At 47.6% G+C, this 22,566-nt stretch overlaps 1 protein-coding gene across 3 annotated transcripts in view; it reads left to right on the top strand.

Moving 5' to 3' along the window:
- The window catches only part of TPCN1 (two pore segment channel 1), a 47,760-nt gene that overhangs the window by 8,216 nt on the left and 16,978 nt on the right, over window positions 1-22,566 (top strand). For all 3 annotated transcript variants that reach the window (XM_051633615.1, XM_051633617.1, XM_051633616.1), the window contains 10 exons: window positions 12,263-12,387; window positions 14,886-15,062; window positions 15,785-15,898; window positions 16,152-16,282; window positions 17,535-17,623; window positions 18,212-18,246; window positions 18,832-18,890; window positions 19,678-19,777; window positions 21,173-21,289; window positions 22,202-22,326. In XM_051633615.1, coding sequence (XP_051489575.1) covers window positions 12,263-12,387; window positions 14,886-15,062; window positions 15,785-15,898; window positions 16,152-16,282; window positions 17,535-17,623; window positions 18,212-18,246; window positions 18,832-18,890; window positions 19,678-19,777; window positions 21,173-21,289; window positions 22,202-22,326 — 1,072 coding nt within the window. The remainder of the gene's footprint in view (window positions 1-12,262; window positions 12,388-14,885; window positions 15,063-15,784; window positions 15,899-16,151; window positions 16,283-17,534; window positions 17,624-18,211; window positions 18,247-18,831; window positions 18,891-19,677; window positions 19,778-21,172; window positions 21,290-22,201; window positions 22,327-22,566) is intronic.

The raw sequence follows: 22,566 nt of genomic DNA, 5'->3' as shown, positions 1-22,566 counted from the left end.
AGTTCACTCATCATAACCAATATGATGCTTCTCAGAACTTCCTTTGCCCTTGGTGTCTTCACCGAGGAATCCTGCCTGCTGCTGTCAGCCCCCCTGCCTTGAAATCCCATTTTACCCATTTGAATGCTGTAAGAAGTGCTGTATAAACTAAACAGGAGCATCTGTGAAGTGGTTAGAGTTGTTGTTGATTGCCTTTTCCTTATTGCCTTCAGGGGATTTAAGCTTGAATTTGCTGGAAGTAGAATTTATGAGCCAGAACACTCCATTTCTGATCCTTAAGCTGGGAAAAGTGTGGTGAATTTGATAGGTCTTTCTCCTGCCCCCGATGTGTCTGGCTTTTGATCTGGACCTTGCAGGGCTCTCCCCGTGTCTTTAGCATCGTTGCTTTTTGCATGTTGAGGGGCTGCCTGGTTTTTACAAGGCTGCTTTCTTAATGGGGAGCTGTAGGAGCAGCTTTTAGGATGTCTTCATCCATCTGCTCCAAGTGAGCAGTTCAGCAGGAAGCTGGTGCCACCTGTGCTGCTGGTCTTGGCAGCTGGGAGAGGGGGAGGCAGCAAAGGTGTGTTGGTGGTGATCCGCCACCAGTGTGGGGGATGAAGGATCCTGAGGGTGACAAGAGGAAACTGCTGCGACTTGAGTCATAGCGTGAGGGGGGTTGAAGCTTCTATCCAGTGCTGCTTTTATAATCACGACCTGTTTGGAACAAAAGGTTTCTCTTTTCCTGCTTACACTGAGGGATAAAACTTAGGAGGTGTCTGTGCACAGCCACGTTAAACCCTCTGATTCTGGGGGGGCTGATCCCCTTAGCTACTCTCTTGTGTTTCCTCTGTGACTGCCTAGCACACACTTATATGTGTTGTCATCTGGGAATTTCTGATCATCTGCCTTTTATTCCAGCTATAACCATTTTTCTGAGAACACTTTTCACTACTCTCAACGGATCCGGGCAAGTATATTGTAGAAAAGTAATGTAGCCTGCTAAAGGATTTCACTGGAATGCACAAATATGGTCCTGCTCTTCGTTAACTAAATGAAGAAATGCCTGTAGAATTAAAACTAAGTGATCAATCCTGCAAGTGGGAGCACTAAAAACTCCCCGGGGTCAAATTGTACTGGTGAGTCAGGCTGTGTCATTTACAGGATAATCAGATGTGGGAGGAGGAAGGCAGGGATGCCATCCTCCACAGCCTGGGCTTCTGGCTCTTCATGTGGGGCTCCAAAGCAAGAGTGTAAGTGCAGAAGTTTGACTAGTTCAGTATTTCCGTGGTCTGTCCCCTTTTTTTCTGGGGCACAATCACCCTGGCTGGGGAGGATCCGTGCCTGGTGAGAGGCACAGGAGCTGTAGTCGAATCCGTCCTGGAAAAACAGTGCTCCCACCACACAGACCAGCAGTGTCCAGCTGGCTGTTTGGTTAGGTGGTGGTGAGTCACTGCAGAAACAGGAAAAGGCTGCTGTTTGTTGCCCAGTTGCTTGTTTTTCATGGTGTAGAAGGGAACATTGGATGCTAACTAAGACCAGAAGTACTGGAAACGTGATGGAAAAGAGGAACATGTGCTGAGACTGGTTTGCTCTGTGGCTCTGCCTTACTACCTGCAAGTCGTAGTAAATGTTCTGCATCTTTTAAACTTCTGGCAGGGGCAAAAAGAGACCATTTTGGTCCTGCCTGTCTTAAGTAAATGCTCACGAGCAGCTCACTAAGGAGAGTTTTGGCATCAGGGTTGAGAGGGCAGTGGCCAAGGCAAAGCCCCTTTCATATACAAGGCTGGTGGCAGGGCCTTATCTCTGGTGGCTGCACAGGGGCAGACTTCAAAATGTGGAAAGTGTATCACATCCTTGGAGAGAGCACAAATGCATACAAGACAAGAACACTCATGGGAGCTCCAAAGCTGTTGGAGAGGCAGCAAAAAGGCGCAGACAGGCCTGTGCTGACCAAAGTGGCGGCAGCTGCCCTGCTGGATAGCAAAAGGAGGAATAGAAACTGGGAGTGGAGGATAAATCACAAAGAGAAACGTGGTCAGCAGAGCTAAAGATACTCTGTAGGACATGAGAAATGAAAAGACACGTGAAGTGATACCAGCCTGTTAGGAATTCAGGGTTGAACACTGGTCAGTAATGCTGTGGGGAAGCTCAAGAAAGACTCTGTGTCTTCTGTATTTGATGAAAAGCCAGGTGACCTGGTCATCATATCATCTATTCTTCTATCCCCACAGTAAATAGAGAATAAAAAGCTGATTCTAAAGGTAGGCTTTTAAAAATCAGCAGAGGACCTTTTCTTTTTCCCTCGGGCTGCAGCTGAGACACTGAATATTGCTGTGATAGTGGCTTTTTTCCAGCCCCCAAAAACATTTTGCACCAAACAGGTGATTGCAGGCCAGCCAGCCAGCCATGTTTTGCAGGCAAAATGATGGGAAACCAGCAGTAGCTCTTCTGAAATCTGGGTTTAAAGGATAGTTTTTCATGTCAATCAGTGTGAGTTTATAACAAAGTGAGTGTCATAGGACCCTGACTCCTGCCTTGACTTATTTTGTGAGGTTACAAGATAGACTGACAGTGTTCAGAGAAGATATTTGCCAGCCACGTGGCTTGTTGATTGTGGAAATAAACAATATGAGTCAACACTGTGTAGCTAATGGCTCTGTGAAATGGCTGGTGGTTGGATCTCAAAAGCTAACTGGTTATTGGGACTGGTTAGTGATCAGCAGAGACTGTCACAGGGTCAGATTTTGTCCCTCTGTCAGCTTTTTTCTGAACTGCAAGGGTAAACCAAAACAAAACAAAAAAAGGAAAAGCAGCAATTTCTGGTCAAGTTAGGGGCTGCCATAGGTTGAGGGTATAGTAAGAGTGAGGAGAGCTTACTAGTTAGTAAGGTGGGTGCAGACAAGCTGCCTGCATGTTGCTTTGACCAGCCAAGGGTGCAGAGGGCTCCATGCTTGACGTGCTCCTAGTGCCCTTGCTCCAGCTCATCCAAGATCCAAGTGGCCTGAAGGTAGCTTCAGTGCTACAGTAGCTGGGTAACAGTGGACTGTGGTCTGTTGGTTGAAGCTGGGGAAATTCAGAGAAGGAATAAGGCTTTTTGACAGCGTGGTTCGTGTTTGGAACCACTTTGTAGGAGCTGGAGTTCTGCAGCGCTGCGAGACTTCAGGAGTCAAACCTGTCCCGTTTCTGAAGATGTGGTTCTGCATGAGGACTATAGGGCTTGAAGTAAGGACCAGCTGAGGGGAAAACCCTCTGGCAGCTGGTTTGCAGATGTCAAAGGAATGGTTGAACTCCTCCCTTCCTCTCCAGCACTGACATGTAACCTCTTCAGCTCCTGCCAGCAGCAATTTCCACCAAATGTATAGAAGTCTTGTTTGTTTTTTCTTAACAGAGGGCAGTTAGGCAGCACTGGGGTTTTCCCCATTCCTTTCCATCCTCCCAACTTGGCAGCTTCTCTTTCCTGGCTGGGACACAGTGAGGAGGCAGAGGAGACGTGGCAGTGTTGTATTTCAAAAGAACTGATGTGGTGGAGTCTTGTTCTGACACCACAAAACACAATTACCCACTTCTTACTACTTTACCACAATAAAGAACATTCATCTGTCTCAGCCTGTCATGGTAAGACATTAGAGTTTTGCCATGATGCTGTTATTTAATGTAATTTATCTCATTTCCTTGCTCTCTTTAGGGCAGAAAGGTCAGTATGGCCCATACCTTGTTGCTGCCCACTCCATTCTAGTCCTTCTCCAGCTCTGGGTGGCCACATGGGAAGTTTGCTGCCCAAACTGATGCTGGTTTCTCACATAAGGGGAGTTCTTCCTCTCAGCTTCCCACTGTGAACTTTGTGGCTTCACTGGAGAGCTGCTGGTGGCTGGAGCTGGTGGCTGGAGCTGGTGGCTGGAACTGGCAGCACTCTGCTTTGGGTAAAAAAGGCCAGATTGCAGCTTAAACATCTTTCCAAACTGCAGCAGGAAGATCCAAAGGCTCTGCTTTGGAGAATGGAAATGAGGAACATGCTCTTAAAATGCTGACGTTGTGTTGTTACCAACGTTCAAGCAGATCTTTTATATGTTCAAACCATGAAGCATTGGCTTCCCTTTTTGGGTCACAATGAGGAAATTCCTCCGCTTAACAGGATGTGTTAAAGAAATTCTGAGATTGTCTCTTGCCCTTTCTCTTATTTCCTCAAAAATGATGAATTATAAATGTGTGTGTGTGTGTGTTTAAATTCCACGTCTGGCCTCTCATGAGCCGGAGCCTGAGGCAGAGCTTGTCTCTTGTTGTTGTTGTGTTCAGCAAGAAACTTTATTAGTTCCAATGTTTTTTTCCACTCAGGACCAGTTGTTTCACAGAGCCCCTCCATGGCTCAGATATTTCATTCCAGTTACAGAACCATTTTATCTTTGTGTCTGTAAAGTCCTCCTTGCTGTGATGTGATCAGCCCGACAAGATGATAAAGGGTATTAGTTGCTAAAGGGATGGTTAATTTAAGGCTGTAGATAATCCTTCTGTTGTGGCTTTGACTTCTCCTTTTTGTGGTATGGAGGTTCATTGGTTAAGGTCAGAAATAAAGGATATGAAACAGCAGTTTGGCTTAACAGACAAGTGAGATTCTCAATTATATTTTCCTGCTGCAACTTTTAAGTGAGTTTCACTGGTTATCAATGCCTTTGTTTTGACTTAGCAGCAGGTGCTGCTGTTCTGCCCTCTCAGCTTGTGGGATTGTCTGGTTCTGGCTCTCCTGGTGGTATTTTCGTGGACTTTCTCATGCAGGAGGATTTAGTCACATGTCTGTCAGAAAGCAGCTTTGTGGAAGAGGACGTAGGTTTGTGGTGGGTTTGCCTGAGCTGCTGGAAGCTGGGGCAGCTGAGCAGCAAGAGCTGGTGGGCAGGTCATGTTATTTTCAGAGGATGCAGCTCTGGGAATCAAGGAGAAATGCTCCTCTGTTTCACTGTGCCTGCTGCAGCAGCTCAGGAGCTGTGTGCTCTGGTGGACTAGTGAGCTGTGGGAGGCTGTTGGGGGTCAGGGCAAGGTGGGCTCTCTGAGGGTGACAGTTTGTCTTCAGCCACTTAAGCCTCTTGCCAACCTAATTGTGGATCCCAGCCACCCCGAAGGAGAGGGATCTGCCCCTCTGCCTCTTGCTGCTACATATCCAGCAGTGAACACTGTCCAATGGCCAAACATCATCTGGTCAAAACTTCCCACATAACATTGCAAGGGATAAAAAACCAAAAACAATCGAGTCCCAGAGTGACTCAGAGTTGAAGACCAAAGGAGAGCGGGTGCCCTGAAGAGAGACAAGGCAGTGGACTGCACAGATGAGGATCTCCAACCATCCAATCCTGGTTGGCACAGTAAAATTATCCTCATCCTTATTTTCTTGGAAGCCTTTGACTTTTTTTTATTTCTTTTTCCTTACAAATGTCTCATTTTGCCCCTTGCAGGAAGGTGCAGGGGGTAAATGTCCGACTGAATGGTCATAGCCCAGCCCCTGGTAGCAAGCTGCAGAGCAAAGGGTTAAGGAGATCCTGGCTCTGACCCACCCAGCAGGAGCTAGCTGGAGACAGGGCTTCCACTGAGACAAAACCATTTCCTACCATGCTTTAGCTCCTCTGTCATTGTCTTTAGCTTGTGCATCAGGGTTTTCACATGTGTGCAGTGCAGATGTTAGCAAGGGTACCGTGCTCCTCTAATTAAACGATGCAGGGCTTAAGTTGTCTTCAATATCAGCACAGTTGAGAAGAGGCAGTAATACAGAAAAAGTGGCTTACCGTGCTGAGGGACATCTGCTCATCCTTCCTGTGGATTCAGCTCCCTGCAGTGTGGTGGGTGATGGTGTGAAGCGAGCTGGTGTGGATGCTGTAGGAACTCCCTGGATCCTCAAAGAAGGGCGAGGGCTTTGGTGGCCTCATCCCGCTGACGGGAAGTGGCAACATCCATATTTTTCTTAAAAAAAAAAAAGCTTCTCTGCGTTAAATAGGAAGCTGAAGTGACTTTATTTGTTGAGCTTCACAGCGAGCAAGTGCTGTGAAGATACAGTAGGACAAAGAGCCCTGAGGCCTTCACATATGTTTCTGCTGTGCCGTGGCCTCGGAGGAAGAGCACGACTCGGTGAGGCTGGTTTGAAATATTCAGGAGTGCGTTATTTCTCTTGCAACAGAAGGGCTTGGCACTGCACTCTGCTGGAAATGCCCTGTTTTTCCTAGGCAATAAACGGATAGTAAATTGTTTAGACTTCCTCACGGCGGTTAAATTCCTTCCCATAACGTCCCCTGAAAGCAGGACTAGGATAGTTTTGGGCTGCAAAAGATCAGTCCCGCGATGCTCCCGTTGGCGCGGCGCTGCTCTGGCAGGCGGGCATTAAAATTAAAAGCAGTGATTTCACTCTCTGTCTCTCCCACCTCTGAGATGTGTGGCTGAGTGCCAAACCAGCTGTGCTTTCCAGGCAGCTTCCAGCTTGCTTTCTCCCGGGTAGGTGAGCCTGGCCTTGAAGAGACAAATGCATGTGTGTTCATGCCTCAGCTCTCGGAAAGAAAAGGAGCGGTTCCTTATCAGCTGCATTGGAGCAGGGAGAGGAGATAAATCCTCTGGAGGTGAAGTTACATGGCATGTAAGCACTTGGAAGGGAAAATGCCATGATTGGTGCTGGTACAACTCCAGCATACTTGACACTTTTCCTGGCCAGAGCTGCTTCTGGGCTTTGCCTGGATGGTGTTGTCGTGCTGCTAAAATCTTAACTTAGGGACTGAAGGCACCTGTTCAGCTTGTGTTGGGGAAGGGAACCCATCTACTTTGTTTCCTCTTTTTTTTCATCTTTTGTAGTGGGTGCTCTGTGTCCTTCAGCTGATCAGGGCTTTCTGGAAGAGAGGAATAATACTTCTGGTTGTCTCCCTCTGCTGTCCTCCCTCTGCAGCTGTGTTCATCCTCACTGCAGCCTGAGGGCGCGGAGCTGCCCAGGGCCAGCACAGGCATCCCTACTTCTCTCTCCTTGCCACCCTATTTGGTGCATCCACTTGCAGGAACCTTGTCAAACAATGTGACTGAAGATGTGTCCTGTCTCTGAAGTCAGGAGTCCTTGCCATTTGTTTTTTCACCTCTTGAGGAATATTATTCATGAGATGAGGAGGTGACATTCTTGCTGTCTTACACAGACTGCTCACGTGGAGGAAATTCTTTGCTTTGAGGGTGGTGAGACCCTGGCCCAGGTTGCCCAGAGAAGCTGTGGCTGCCCTGGAAGTGTCCAAGGGCAGGTTGGATGGGGCTTGGAGCAGCCTGGTCTGGTGGGAGGTCTCCCTGCCCATGCAGGGGGTTTGAATCTAGATGATCTTGAAGGTCCCTCCCAACCCAAACCACTCTATGACAGGTAAACACTATGAACGGCAGGTTTAACTATAAGAATATTTTTGCTGAATTATGTCATTTTCCCTGCCTTCCACACGGTTTGCAGAGTACTGTCATCACAGGTATGCTTGTTAAAATTGCATCATCTGGACAGGATGGCAACTACCAGCTTCATCAAGACCTTCCTTTTTAGAAGAAAGCCCTGGTACGTCCGGTAAAGGCACATGGCTTTGCAGTCAGTCGAGGAGCTAATGAGAGGCATCTCAGTCTGTTTCAGTGTAATGCCATAAAAAGTGTGTGCTCTCTAGAAAGCAGAACATCTGGCAAACAGGCTAATGAGAGCCAGACTGGGGGAGCTCTGAGAGAAAGGTACGAGATACCCTGTAGAGTTTGTGTAGAGCTCTGACTTTGTAGGAGGTTAATCGTTTGTTGGGGTTTTAAAATTGTTATTATTTATTAAAACAGACACCAGAGATCAAACAATGCAAGTGCAAATTTACTTCAGCCTGGCTGGGAGGAGTGTTTTATCACTGGTTCCTGTGAATGTTTTCTGTCCCTTATTCCCCTTTCAGCTCTGCCCTCGAGATCCCCTGTGAGCTCCTCGGAATGAGAGGAGTTTGTTTGCTCTGTCAGCCAATGGAGAGTTTTTCCTTCCCCTAAGCAGGGAATTTGTTTTGCAAAGGGAGAGGTTTGGGCTCTGGAAAGTTTATGCTCCTTCTCTTTCTTTCTTTTTTTTTTGTTTTTTTTATTGTAATGATGACATATGGAAACTATTTACACAGGAGCATGCTCTGCTGCACTGAATGGAAGTGCTGGAGTCCCGGCAGTATCGTTCCGGATGCCTTGTGTAAGCAGCCAGCTGGTTTTGCTTTTTCTTTTATTTTTCCCCCCCCCTCTCTCCTACTTTTTTTTTTTTTTCTTTTTCCCCCCCCTCCCTCTCTCCCTTTTTCAGGGAACGTCTGGGATAAGTTACACAAGTGTGGAAGGAAGCTTTGCCATCTGTGAGCAGCTCGGTTCGTTGATTCTGTCACGCCCCTTGTACCGTGAACTTCACAAATATCTATTTTCTGGGTTTTTGGCTGGGTGGGAGGGGGAAGACTCCTTGCTGTCACCAGTCAGCACTCTGACTCCTCTCCCATGAGCTATTCTTGTTTGCTGGTGAGCAAATTCTGCTCTATGCCAAAATAAAGAGAGCATGGCACATGAGGGTGGTGGTAAAAAAGCAGGGTGTCGTGCTCGGAAGCTCCTTGTCCCCCAGCTTAAACCTTCCAACGACTTGCACTTTGAGACATCCTGCTGCTACCACAGCCATAGGGAAACGATTTTGCTGAAGTCTGAGCCACCTTCCTCAGAGGGGAGGGGAGAAAAACGTTCAGTTCTGCAGAGAGCAGAGGAAAGAAAAAAAAATAAATCAGTGCGTGGCTTTCCCTTGAGGAACTGAGGATCGGCTTTCAGAGAGGAGGGGAGGGAGGAACTTCAGCTCTGACTTGTCTCCTTCTCCCCAACTCCAAAGACACGAGCGTGTGGCTGCCATGAGGTGGAGAGAGCCTTCTGCCATCTACTTGGAGGATGATGGGAGTCCTGTGGAGAGATCCTCCTATCTCATTGAGCGGGATACTAATGGTAAATGCCGTCGGGGATGTTCTGCAGCACGAGCTGAGCCAGGGCTGCATTAGTCTGTGTCATTGTTATCATGGGAGCAGCTGAGGAAATTAGCTAGCTGGAGGGCTGCCAAGCAAACAGGCAGAGGGTTGCTTTTCAAATTTATTATTATTTTTTATTATTATTATTATTATTTATTACCCAGATGATGCTGTTGCCTCGGGGATGCTAGATCAACCTTCTGGTACCTGATGGGGAAGGAGCTGATCCACAAAACGCAGCTCCCCACTGGGATGCCTCACTGGGACATCTTCTGTAGCCTGTGCCTAGAAAGATGATGTCTGGTTTAGACAGGAGGAAAACATCTTGGTTTCTAGAGTTTTATATTTGTTTCTAATTTGCATCTTGGAGGGCTGTTTTGCATTCCCAACCTTCATTTCACTGGGACATCTCATCTCGTTCAGCTGCGAGTCCCCTTGTGTGAAGTGCAGGGAGGGGTCCTGGGTGGTGGATCTTTCATTGTGGTGTCTCTTTCCCTAGTGCTGATCCTTGTCAAAGAGAGGCTGGTCTTTGTGAAAGAACTAATTCAAGGTTAAAGGTAGTTTTGGCATCTTTTGGTTGCGTACACTGTTGTGTTTTTTTTTTTTAAGGCTACAAACCTTTGCTGGTTTGACCACAGCATATTCTGATGTTCTTTAATTGTATATGTGCTGTAATGCCCCTATACCATGGTCATATTGTAAACAACCTGCTGAAAATATCCCTCTTCCCCAAAAGAGCTAGTGCAGCCAAGGTGTTGATTCTCTGCTTTTCCAGTCCCCTGAACTGTGTGAGATAAATCACTGGGATGTTTCTCTGAACGTTTGCTGTGTTTTGAAGGTGAGTTCTGGAAAGGCCTGAAACTCTGGCTCCTGTCAGAGCCTTCCCAGTCCTTGCTGGTTTGAGCAAGGCCTCCTGCAGCCTCACCCCAGCCACCAGGTAAGGAAGGAGCTGGTGTAGCTCTAGAGCTGTTCAGGCAGCATTGTGGATGGCACAGAAGGCTCTGGGCATCTTCAGAAGATGAGGTTACACTCTGCTCCCATGTGCCAGTCACTTGTGCCCCTCAGCAAAGCTGGGGGGTGTCTGACAGCTCTGTGCCTGTCTCTGGTAATGCTTGAGGTCTCTGGGGCTGGGGACTGGGGGCCACTTTGTCCTCTGCTCCAGCTCAGTGCCCCATGGAGGGGAAGGTGGGCAGGATGGGGCTGCAGTGTTTTGTCTGGCAGCAAACAACCTGTTAGGATGGGAATGAGGATTGGAAAACACTTCCCTTCTCAGCAGTGAAGGTCTTCAGCAGTGAGTCCAGGTTCTGATGAACTTACAGTCCTTCTGCAACTCATGTTAAGCATGAAATGCAAAAAGGTCTTTGCTGTCAGGCTGCAGTTGGAGGGAGTCTGTCTCTTTGAAACACACACAGTAAATGCTTCATAAATAACCTTTAAGAATTTATTTAGGGCAATGTGAAGCTGCTGATTTTTGCACATTGCTGTCATCTTTTAGTTAAAATGCAAACCCAGAAGACTTGCCATCCAGTCCTGTGGATAAATAAAATTATCCTTCAATCTTTTCAAGAACTGTGCCCATTTGAGGTGTAAAAGGGGTGTGGGGGAGGAATCAGCCTCATCCAAACATTTAGCCAGATTTTGAGTGGTATTTTAAGGGTATGGGGGAAGCAAGGGAGAGAAACAGGTTTCAATGCTGCAGGATTCTCAGCAGTCTGAGTATGCAATCTGGAAAATCTTCACAAATCCCAGATAAATGTTATCTTAATTTGATTTGAGGGTGGAAAAGGCAGCTGTGGCTCTGCACTGGTGAAGGGTTTTCTGCTTCTAGCAGGAGCAGGCAGTGCTGTTTCTCTTGGTGGGTGCAGTTTTTGGCATGGACTCTCCCCCCCACTCCTGAGGGTGTTCTGGAATAACTGAATCAGTAATTTAACCAGGGTTATTTTGTCGTAGCAAAGAGATGCAGCAAATCTCCATCCTGCTCTCATGAGAGAAGAAAAGAACCTAACTGTAATTTTTTCCCCCCCTCACTCTCTCATAACTTCTCATAAGAGAGAGAGAACAAGCTACCACATCACGGGTGGGGGGGAAATAAAAGGGGGAAATCAGCACTTTTGCACTGGCAAGATCCATTTTACATGTACTCTCTTTGGGAACATGAGGCACTGGAGGTGGGAAGTGTCTGTTGAGAGCAGGAACAGCCATGTGGTTTGGGTAATGATTGAAACTCCAGACACCTGAGCTTGTGGATGGCTCCAGCACAGGTTTCATGCATGGCCCTAAGCAGGTCTTGCTTCTCTGGGGTCTCTGCTCAGTATTCTTTGTTGAAGGCACAAAATAAAGAAGATGATACCAAGGCACTTTCCCTTTTTGAACACTAATTGTCTTCATGCATGTTTTTCTTGTGTCTTAGTAGCACTGAGGCTCTAGAATGCAAAAAAATGACAAGTCTTGTAGGGTTTATATACATGCCCTGCATAGCTTTCCCATGGGAAGGGCCCTGTGTGTGTGGAGCTAAGCTTGGGAGTTCCTTCTTGGTATAGAATTGTATTTATAATGACATTTTTAGTTACAAAACCTGGTGCAGATGTTTTATAGTGCTTTCCTGATGAGACAGACACACTCCTAGAAGTTTCAAAATCAATCACTGGGATATGAACAGCAAATTACTCTTGCTGTAGGTTTTCATCAGAGGAGTGTTGGTTCTTACCTGCACTAAAAAAGGGTGTGTTGAAGATAGGTTGTTTAATGCCTCTGCAGAGCTCTGAGAAATGAGACTTTCTACTAAAAAAGACTGCTACTGTTAGTGTACTATACAGCTGGTGTCCTTAGGCTGGTCTCCCTTGCCTGTGGTAGTTCTGGACTCATTCTTTGTGGGCTCTCCTACCATCAAGTGGGAAAAGGCAGAGTTCCTTCAGCAAGCCCCCTTTGATTTTGGTTGGACATCCCTGGAGTCTTTGAGCTGTTAGCTGCCTGTTTCTAGTGGATGGCTGCTGATAGTATGCTGTGAACATGACAGCACACATCTCCTGAGCCAGGAGACCTGCTTCTTGTATTAAATAGGATGCTGTCTCTTTTGAGGATCTTCTGGGAGCATTCCTGTGTTGAAGTGCTGAGTTTGAGTTTGTCTCTTAAAAACTCCTCCATGGGAAGAGTCAATTTGTCAGTGTACGAGCTGCCAGTTTCCCGAGTACTCTGCCACCTCTTGATGTTTGTCTCTGGTCCCAGTGCCTGGCTGGTTTGCCTGCCTCCTGATCAATCTCAGCTTGTTTAATTGTAAATCAATTTTTCTCTTGATGTTGCAGATGGAGGTAGCTATGATGTTATTAATGATGCATCCAGCCCTGCTGCGGGGGACTGCTGTGCACAGCAAAGCTCTGCCCGGCACAACTGGGAAATGAACTACCAAGAGGCAGCAATCTACCTCCAGGTGAGCCCCGCTGTTGGCTGGGTTGGGTGAAAAATGGGCTTCTGGAAATCTGGCAGTTCTTGGTTGTAAGAAACAGCTTCAGTTTTGAGGTTAAAAAACCCGGTGCTTTGCAAACGAGCTCACCCGAAGAGTGGGGAGATGGTGGAAGTGCCTTCAGGTGGGCAAGTCACTTGGGAGCAACTGAATGAGCTACCCTTCCTCTCCCATCTCTCCCAGGCTGTAGTAGATGAGGGATTTGTCACATGTTCAGTTCTGCCACTTTATCATGGAGATTTCCATAACTTGTCATCGATCATCATTTCATCTCTTCGGTCGCTCTGGGGTGAAGGGTCAGTGCTCTCCTGGAGACATCTCATGTTCTGCAGCTGCAGGTCCTAATCCTTGGCCACAGATTTGGTGAGTGGCCTTGGGATGCTGACTTAGCATCAGTCAAGCCCCCCAGGTCATGTAAGACACAAGAGAAGACAGAGATTCCTACAAGAAAGCATGCTGAGATGAGGCCAAGAGTGAAATTTATCCTATTTAAAAAGCAAAAAAAACCCACCCATGCTGCAGTTACAGGAAGCACCATTGTTTCCTCAACAAAGGTATAGTATTTTAAGGTCACCACACAGTCTGGTGTGATGAATTAGGTACCAAAACAGAGTTCCTCCCAGAGCTGTCCAGTCTGAAGTGGTTGCTGGTTCCCTCACTGCCCTTCCTTCCTCCTTCTCCTTGTTCCCTTCAAGGCTCTGTATTGCAGCTGGAGATGCTTTGGACCCAGTTAGGTTTTTAGCTCAAGTCACTGCAAGGTGATGGAAACCGTTTGTTCCTTCCTGCCCCCACCCCACAGGACTGAGAAATTTAAGACCCAAATATGCTTGGACCTTGGTAATACTTCAGCTTGGTGGTGTGTTAGAGCAGCACTGACAATACAGTGGTAGCTCCAGCCCCTCCTGGGCCTTTGTTTAACCTCATGATTATTGGAGATGCTCTGCAAAGGGTCATTGAGCTGCTGCAGAGTCTGCTGGTGATGCACACAGCAGGCTCAGCCCTTCAGATGCAGATTATTCTTGCTGCTGCCTTGACCAGTGCCCGTAATGACAGTGTCCTTGAAACGAGGTAGACACAACTTAAAAGCACATGCAGATTGTTTATGTGAGCCAGTAGCTGCAGGCAAGGGTGTCTTATCTGAACAAGAGGACTTTGCTGTCCAGCAAGGTTTGGAATTGCTTGGCTACCAAGAGGCAGAATCCAGGCCATCTTTCATTCTGCAAGTGTGTTTTGTCAGGCGTGAATAAGAGTGCCCTGCTGATCTAAGCTAGTGCTCTCTTTCAGGAGGGGGGAGAAACTGTGCTTTATGGAGCTGGCTGCTGGGTTTTGTCCTGCTCACAATCTGGCTCACTGACCCGGCAGTTTGTCTGTGTGTTTGTTCTTAAACAGAATGTGAGCTTGCCTGGGAGATGAGTAAATGAGAAACATTTGAAACCCTCTTCTGAATTAGTCTCGAGAATGCTTCACTTCCTAAAGGAGATCCTGTTTCCTGACCTTGTTACCCATTTGCAATCAGAGTTATTCTGCTTGGAGAGTAATACTCACTGTCCTTACAGTAATTGCTTACTTGGAAAGATGTTGATTTAAAAAAGACAAACCACAAACAGCTCCTTGTGCATCTGAATGTCCCAGCTAAGGAAAATGATCTCTTGTGTCAGTTTCCAAGAGGCAGCAAGTTACCAGTGATCAACTAAAGCTCCCTTGCTTAAACCACTGACTCAGGAAAGAGAAGAAGCTGTTGGGTGGTTCTGCAGCAAAAAAATCCTTCTTAATTCTCCCCAAATTAAGTTTTGTCCTAGAGGTAAAAATAGTAATGAGGTGGCTCTTTAAAAATCAGTTACAGGCAAACTGTGAAGATGGACTATCTGACCTTTTAATGTTAATTAAGCTTTCTAGTTAAGAGGGAATAACAAATCAGCATAGAGACCTGTTAATTTTTCATGGATTCTTGTCTTCTCCCGTTCCTGAAGCAGAAAACACTGTGTGTGCTTCAGTGTTTTCTCCCAGACATTTTGCAAGGCCAAGATAAGGAGGAGCAACTGTCAGCCAGGTGCCCTGGAGCTTATCTGTGTACTTTCTTGTTCTGTCCTGCAGAAGTTTAATCAGAGAAGTCTGTAAACATGTGGAAGTGGTTGCAAAGAAGTGAAGTGCTGTGCTTATGTTGGGATGTTGACTGAAGTTTCTTTGCCTACTTTTGTAAACTCTTCCTCACGTTGAAAAGGCTCAAGGGATTCTGAAGCAGGAGTTTGTGGTTATTAATGAGTTTCATTACTGAAATATGCTGATAAGCAGAACTCTACCCTGCGTGTAGAGTTCATTTCTCCAGAAACAGCTCAATGTCAGGCCATAAAGTTGGAACAGTCTGTTGGGAGTTGTATCTAACCCTTACAAAAGTCTGTGTTCTTCACGTGCTCCGTTACAGTGCCCAGAGACACTAATACTGTTCTTTATCCCTGCTGCCTTAGGAAGGAGAAAATAATGATAAGTTCTTCACTCACCCCAAAAATGCCAAAGCACTTGCTGCCTACCTCTTTGTACACAATCACCTTTTCTACCTGATGGAGCTGAGCACAGCTCTGCTGCTCCTGTTGCTGTCCCTCTGCGAGGCACCAGCCGTCCCCATGCTCCGCCTGGGCATCTTTGTGAGTACTTTGGGGTAAAATGAAGAACTCTGCCTCTTCTGCATGGGTGGGTTAGGGGAAAAAGAAGGCTAAACACAGAGGAAGAAGGTGGCAATAGTAGGAAAAAGCCACCTGGCTTGTTCTGTAAACGGGTTGGCAGCAGATATGTCAACTAGTAGAACATCCTTTTTTCATCCGAGGTGCACAGACCACAATGAAAGGGACACTTCATATTATTGTGCAAGACCCTGTCTGTGCTTGTCCAGAACATCTCTTTCAAGGGAAAACCCTTCTCTGGGTAATTTTTCTCTGCCCAGCAGCTTTTCTTCCTGCACTTCACTAAAAAAAATGGGAGTCTCCAACTTTTTTTAAAGGCTTTTTTGCTCGAGTTGCTGCTCTCTTGCCCTTTGTGTTTCAAATGCATCAATACGTTTTTTGGTGTGTTATTCATCTCCAAAAGGAATGTGAATTCCCAGGAGATTTTTGGGCTGATACTGAATAGAGGAAAGTTCTACAGGCTTTAATAAAAGCATGAAGTAATAAATATAGAAACTTTGGAAAACAGAGTGCTGTGCTAGCTTTAAGAGTGCCCTTGGGGGTTTTTTTTTTCGTGTCAGAGAGCTGTGCTCAGGTTGTTGTCAAACCCACGTGCTACTTGGAAGAGGACAGGCAGAAATGTGGGCTCTGCTGTGCTGCTGTTTGCAATCTGCAGCACTGGTTTGGGCTTTGCTGTGTTGTAACAGGTCCATGCAACCCTGGAGCTCTTTGCGTTAATTGTGGTAGTCTTTGAACTCTCCATGAAGATGAGGTGGCTGGGCTTCCAAACCTTTATCAGGCACAAAAGGACTATGGTGAAGGTAAGTTGTCTGCCTGTGTTTCTCCTTCAGAAACCAAAGAATGAGATAATAATCCCTGCACTGTAGCAGGGATGACTTCATCATGAGTTCAGCTGCCAAAGGGAGATCTCTGAGCTCTCAGAGACACCTCCCATCCTTCAAGTGTCGAAATAAATGGGTGGCCAGTGAGAGCTTTGCCTTTCCCAAGAAGAAACTGGAGCTGTGCCTCTCACTACACCCCCTTTTTTTTTTTTTTTTCTTCTTCTTTTTGCAGACTTGTGTGCTGTTTGTGCAGTTCATAGAGGCCATCGTGGTGCTGGTGCGCCAGACCTCGCACGTCCGGATCACCAGAGCTCTGCGCTGCATCTTCCTGGTGGACTGTCGGTACTGCGGGGCTGTCAGGAGGTGAGGCAGCCTCCTGGGGCTGCTCCTGTCACCCCTGGGGCTGCTCCTGTCACCCCTGGGGCTGGGCTGCAGGAACAGCACTCTGACTCTGGCTTTCATGGGCATCTCGGGTCTTCCGTACTTGTGACTGAAGCGTGAGGCTCGTGTTGGCCTCGGTAGGGAAGTGTCATAGAATCATGGAATGGTTTGTGTTGGAAGGGACCTTAAAGGTCATCTAGATCCAACCCCCCTGCATGGGCAGGGACACTAGACCAGATTGCTCAGAGCCCCATCCAACCTGCCCTTCAACACTGCCAGGGATGGGGCAGCCTCAGCGTCTCTGGCCAACCTGTTCCAAGGTCTCATCACCCTCACAGCAAAGAATTTCCTCCTCATGTCTCACCTAAATCTCTCCTCTTCCAGTTTTAATCTGTTTCCCCTTGTCCTCTCACTCCCTGCTTTTCTTCAAAGTCCCTCCCCAGCTTTTCTGTAACCCCTTCAGGCACTGGAAGGTGCTCTAAGGTCTCCCTGGAGCTTTCTCTTCCCCAGGCTGAACACCCTCAGCTCTCTCAGCCTGTCTCCAGAGCAGAGCTGCTCCAGCCCAAGGATCATCCTTGTGGCCTCCTCTGGACTCTCTCCAGGAGCTCCATGTCCTTTCTTATATTGGGAGCTCCAGAACTGGACACAGTAATCCATGTAGGGCCTCAGGACAGCCAAGTAAAGGGGCAGAATCTCCTCCCTTGACCTGCTGGCCATGCTGCTTTTGATGCAGCCCAGGGCACGGGTGGTTTCTGGGCTCTGGCACGTGGTGCCTGCTCATGTTGAGCTTCTCATCCACCATCACCCCCAAGACCTTCTCCTCAGACTCTTTTCAATCCATTCTCCACCCAACCTGTTCCCTTTCACAGGTAGTATCTTTGGAGGTGCTTGTGTACTGCCCTGTGTATTCTGCCTCAGAGAGCACAACACCTGGACATGGCTGTGTTGTTTCTAGGTTTGCCTCTCAACTGCACAAGGAGTCCCAGAGCTGGTTTTCAGGCTGGAGAAGAAAAGTTCACAGGGTGACATTAGTATTGTTTGCAGTACCTGAGAGCTGACTGCAAAGGACAGATGGGTAGTTTGGAAGCAATTTTACTAGCTTTCTACTTTTAATCCTTGGAGGGAGTGGGAAGAAAGTCCTCAACTATGGTGTGTTGTTGGGTTTTTTCCCCTGCCAACCTGGAGGAGAAAACATGCAGGGTTTAGTTCATTCATGTTTTTTCTTCTTTTCCAGAAATCTGCGACAGATCTTCCAGTCCCTCCCACCATTTATTGACATTCTTCTCCTCCTGCTTTTCTTCATGGTGATTTTTGCCATCCTAGGTGAGTTGTATTTATGGAAGGTGAAGTGATGCTCTTAACCAGTTATTGTCCAAAAGCTACACAACCAAGGGGGGGGTGAATATAAAGCTGATCAGATTTTGAGTCCTGCCAGGATCTTCCGTTTATCCCATTTCATCAGGAAGGCAGAATCCAAGCTCCAAAACAAAATCCAGAAGCTGGGTATTTGATTTTGAAACACAAGTCATTCGTACCCCTTCCAGATGATAGATGTTTGTGGTTTCCAAGTTCTGTTTCCATCAGCTCTTCCTCCATCTGGTCAGTTCAGCCTACATTCCCACAAAGGCTTGTGTCTGCAGTGCAACTGCTACAGTCCTGTACTCAAGCCATCCCCTGGAAGTTGCATTTCCAGAAGGATCAGTGCAATGTCAGTGACCTGCATTGGCAAATCTGTGTGGAGATGGCCTTCCAGATACTCACCTCTTCCCAGTGTCACAAGGGGCTTATTCTTAGTGTCACCTTCTCTTTGGGCACAGGGACTCACTGCTCTGCTGCTTGACACGAAACAGACTTGAATTTTGTTTGTTCTTTCCCCCTTTGTCTCCTCTGCCTCCTCTGTTGCTTCTCTAGGTTTTTACTTGTTTTCTCCTAACCACTCGGATCCGGTGAGTATCACTGCTTCTTTCAGCTGAGTCTTCAGCCCCATTTTGACATGCTTAAGAACCAAACATCTCTGTGTAGATGTAGCTAATTCCTGGGAGGCCAGTTGCTGGCTGGTCAGGGGCTGCTTGCCACTGTTACTCTGCTTTACCCCCTGCTGGGAAGGAATACAGTGCAGAGAACTTCCACAGAGACAGGATGTCCCAAAGGGAACATTCAGAGAGAGTTGGTTCTTGTTCTTGGTGTCTTACTTCAGTCACACAGGCCACCTGCCTCTGTGAAAGCTCAGCCACCTCAGGCTGTGGCTCTCAGAGTCCACCAGCCACTAGTTCCTGCTGCTGCCCAGTCTGCAGCTTGCTGGAAGTTAACAACTACAAAACTGCAGAAGAGCTTTTAATTGTTTTAACTCTCCACATCTCTTGGGGAACCTTTAAAAAGGTGAAGCTGAAGTGCCCTTTCCCTGGGGAAGGCATCAGGGAATTGCAGAAGTGCCTGTGTTTCAAGTGGGTGGGTGAGTTGATGGGGTTTTAATGTAATGTCCCTGTGAAATTCTGCTTGCCTTTTGCCATGGGGTTTTTCTTTTCTTCCAGTACTTCAACACTTTAGAGAACAGCCTCGTGAATCTCTTCGTCCTACTGACCACTTCCAAGTAAGTCCATTCTTTTTTCTAGCTCAGTCTTTTTCTTTGTCCCCAAAGAAGCATAGCAGAGCCAAGGGCTTCTGTGTGGAAATGCTCTGTCTCCAATTGTGACCCTTTTCCTCTGCATGAGAGTTCCTGGTTTGGCCTGCATGGGAAGAAAGGGCATTTCATTTTGCTTTAGGACACTGTGACCTCAGATGCAGAGTTACCTCTAAGCAGCTCAGACCACTTCATTACTGGGAGGGCAAAAAGGGTGTGGAAGAGCTTCATTCAGCCTTGGTCCCAAAAGGGAGAGTTTCTGTTTGTGCTCCTTTGTCAGCCAACAGTTTGCTGGTGTGAAGTAACTTCCTGCTGCTCTGCTGTGGTTCACCTGTCTGCTGGGAAAGGGGAATAACCACAGTGGGTAGATCCTGATCTGCTGTCAGGGAGAGCTCTGAGGAGTAGGAAATTAGCAAAGGATGGAGTAAATCTCAGCTTGTAACACTTAGCCCAATTGCTGTCCTATCAAAGCACAACCCTCAGCCACGTAACAAATCCCCTCTGCCCATTTGGTTTTTGGGATGTGCAGGGAATGTGCTTTGGATACTTGTTTTTGATGCCAAGCCTGCATGTTGTTGCTGCTGGTTGCTCAGCACAGACTTGCGTGTCATGAGCAACCACAGGTTTTGCAGAGCTGTGCAGCCCTTTGGGTGTGAGTTGACACACAAACCTGTGTCCTGTGCCCTCCTGCCTTCGTGTAGTGGGAAGTGTAGCTTGAGTTATTTGGTGCTTAAACTTGGGTCTCTTTTGGATGCAGTTTTCCTGATGTGATGATGCCATCTTATGCCCGAAACCCCTGGTCCTGTGTCTTCTTCATAGTGTATCTCTCCATTGAGCTGTATTTCATCATGAACTTGGTAAGTCTCCTGCCAGCACTTGTCATTGCCCAGCAGCTTCCTCCCCTTTCCCAGGAGTCCTCTGGAATAATGTGAGACCCTTTGGCAGAATATGTCTAGAAATGGCAGCTTTGCTTGCACGTAGGAGTCTTTTAATGTTTAACCACAAGGAGTTGAACTAAATCACAGCAACCAGAACGACATGAGTATCCTTCAACTTCTCCCACATTAATACCATGCTTGGAGTGACATACTCAGTTGCCTGAGATTTATTGTCCTTTCCTGTCTTAATTATTTATCATAAAATGGCATTTTATTATCTGGGCTTGCCTGAAATACTTTGTAAATCAGTTTAAAGAGGCTGGAATTACTAATTATGACAGGACTTGAAGAGTGCTGGTGACTGCAGCCTTGAGAGCATGGTTGCTGTGCTGGCTCTGCTTCTTGCAGCATCTAGGGCAGGGTGAGGATGTGAGCAGTGGAAAAGGAGTTGAGGAATTCTGTAACCAGGCTGAGTGATTGGATGCTTGTAGTGGGCTTGGATCTTGCTGCTGCTGTCTTAGTTGGAGGGTTAGTTTTGACATGTGTTTGCCAAAGCTCCCTGGAAGGGTGAGTCCAGAAAGCAGCCCTCAAAACCCACTTTCCAGGAAGAGATCAAGGCATTGTAAGAAACCTTTTGATGCCGTTTTATGTTGGCATGTGTGGGGTTTATCCTTAGATCTTAAAACCACACATGAGTGTTAGGAGGCCAGAAACATCTGGACCACTTCCAAAAGGCAGATCAGTGTGTGTGCAGTGGGCTTGGTGACCCTTTTGTGGGACCCTTCATGGCCAGCAGGCATTCTGCCTCCCTCAGAGTAGTGCTCAGTAAATTCCTCCTGCAGGCAATGCCTGTCCTTGCCTCTGGGTGATCCTGCCTGCTTGAGAAGCACTGGCTCAGGTGGCTGCAGAGTGTAAGGAAGATGATCCAAGGGCTGGAGCATCTCTCCTATGAGGACAGGCTGAGAGAGTTGGGGTGTTCAGCCTGGAGAAGAGGAGGCTCCAGGGAGACCTTAGAGCACCTTCCAGTGCCTGAAGGGGCTCCAGGAAAGCTGGGGAGGGGCTTGGGACAAGGGCAGGGAGTGAGAGGACAAGGGGAAATGGATTAAAACTGGAAGAGGAGAGATTTAGGTGAGACATGAGGAAGAAATTCTTTGCTGTGAGGGTGGTGAGACCCTGGCCCAGGTTGCCCAGGGAAGCTGTGGCTGCCCCATCCCTGGCAGTGTTGAAGGGCAGGTTGGATGGGGCTTGGTGCAGCCTGGGCTGGTGGGAGGTGTCCCTGCCCATGCAGGGGGGTTGGAACTAGATGATCTTGAAGGTCCCTTCCAACTCAAACCATGCCATGATTCTGTGTTCTCTCCTGCCTTCTCTCTGCAGCTTCTCGCTGTCGTGTTCGACACTTTCAACGACATTGAGAAGAGGAAGTTCAAGTCCTTGCTGCTGCACAAGCGCACGGCCATCCAGCACGCCTACCACCTGCTGGTCACCAAGCAGGTACAGGGCCCTGGCTGGGCAGGAGGGGCCATCAGCCACGTGGTAACAACACCAGTGGTCTGGAGTGCTGGTTCCAGAAAAGATGAGTTGTGTCGTGTCGACTGTAATCACAGTCCTAAGGGCGACCGGTTTGTTTTTTCATTTGTGGAACTCTTTTTTTTTATCTCTTTCTGGAGAAAACCCCAAGTAGTTTGAATTTCAGCCCCCTGTGAGGTTATGGAAGTGTGTTGATGAAATGAGTGGAGTTTGTTCTGGAGAGCATGCAAGCATTGATTTCTCTCTGATTCAGTGTGGGTCACTTGAGAACCTGCTTCTCAAGCAGCAGTACTTGGAGGAGTGGGTTATCCATGGGAAAGTACAGTGCAGTAGCTACAAGCTGCAGGAGTAAATGGTGCAGAAACAGAAGTAATTCACCTCTTTATGGGGACAGGGCACTTGGGGAGTGGGTTGGTTTCTTGCTTGACTTGTGAAGCAGAGAGAGAAATAGGGCCCAAAAATAACTAACCCACTTCTAGTAGATTAGTTGACGTTTAGGGCATGTTCATTACAGGAACAGTTCCCGAGGAATAGCTGGTAGTCTTTACAAAGTGCCAGTAATGGGATCTGTTAGGCTGACTACTAATTTCCCAAGAAGTTGCTCGGGGTGCCTGGTTGGGCAATTTTCCCATGATAGGGCAAGAGGGAACAGCTCTGCATTTGCTGGAGGGCCTGGCTGCCAGGAGAGCCTCCCGGTCTCCGTGCTCTGGGAGAAGCTCCGCACGTTACAGTAAATAGCTCAGGGGGCTTAGCTGGAATGGCATTTCATCATCATGTGGGAATCCTGCTTAAAACCAATCCAGAGAATGAAATACTCCAGGCTCTGTGTGCTTCTGCCTGATGTCCCTGCTTATGCCAACGTTCCCTTGTTCCTAGAGGCCGTCTGGAATTTCCTTCAAGCACTTGGAAGGGCTGCTGCGGTTCTACCGGCCTCGGATGGGTGCCAGGGAGCACTATCTCACTTTCAAAGCACTGAATCAAAGCAATACTCCTTTGCTCAGGTAGGAGGGTCTTCCTGCTGCCCCCAGAGCAGGGAGGTTTGCTTTGCTGTCTGAAGCTAAGCTGTGCTTCAGTGAGGATGGTTGGGCTGATGGCAGGAAACCACCGCTGGGATGTGGGAATGGAGTTACGTGGTTGGAAAGGCTTTGTCTGGGAAGCAGGGAGTGGGAGGGGTGGGTACCCTGGGAGCTGAGGTTTTTCTGTGGAGGTGCTGGGAGTTCCTGCGTGCCCTCTTGTGGATA

The sequence above is a fragment of the Apus apus genome, chromosome 16 (genome assembly GCF_020740795.1).
Source record: "Apus apus isolate bApuApu2 chromosome 16, bApuApu2.pri.cur, whole genome shotgun sequence".
Lineage (NCBI taxonomy): Eukaryota > Metazoa > Chordata > Aves > Apodiformes > Apodidae > Apus > Apus apus.
This window is presented reverse-complemented; position numbering and strand designations above follow the sequence as displayed.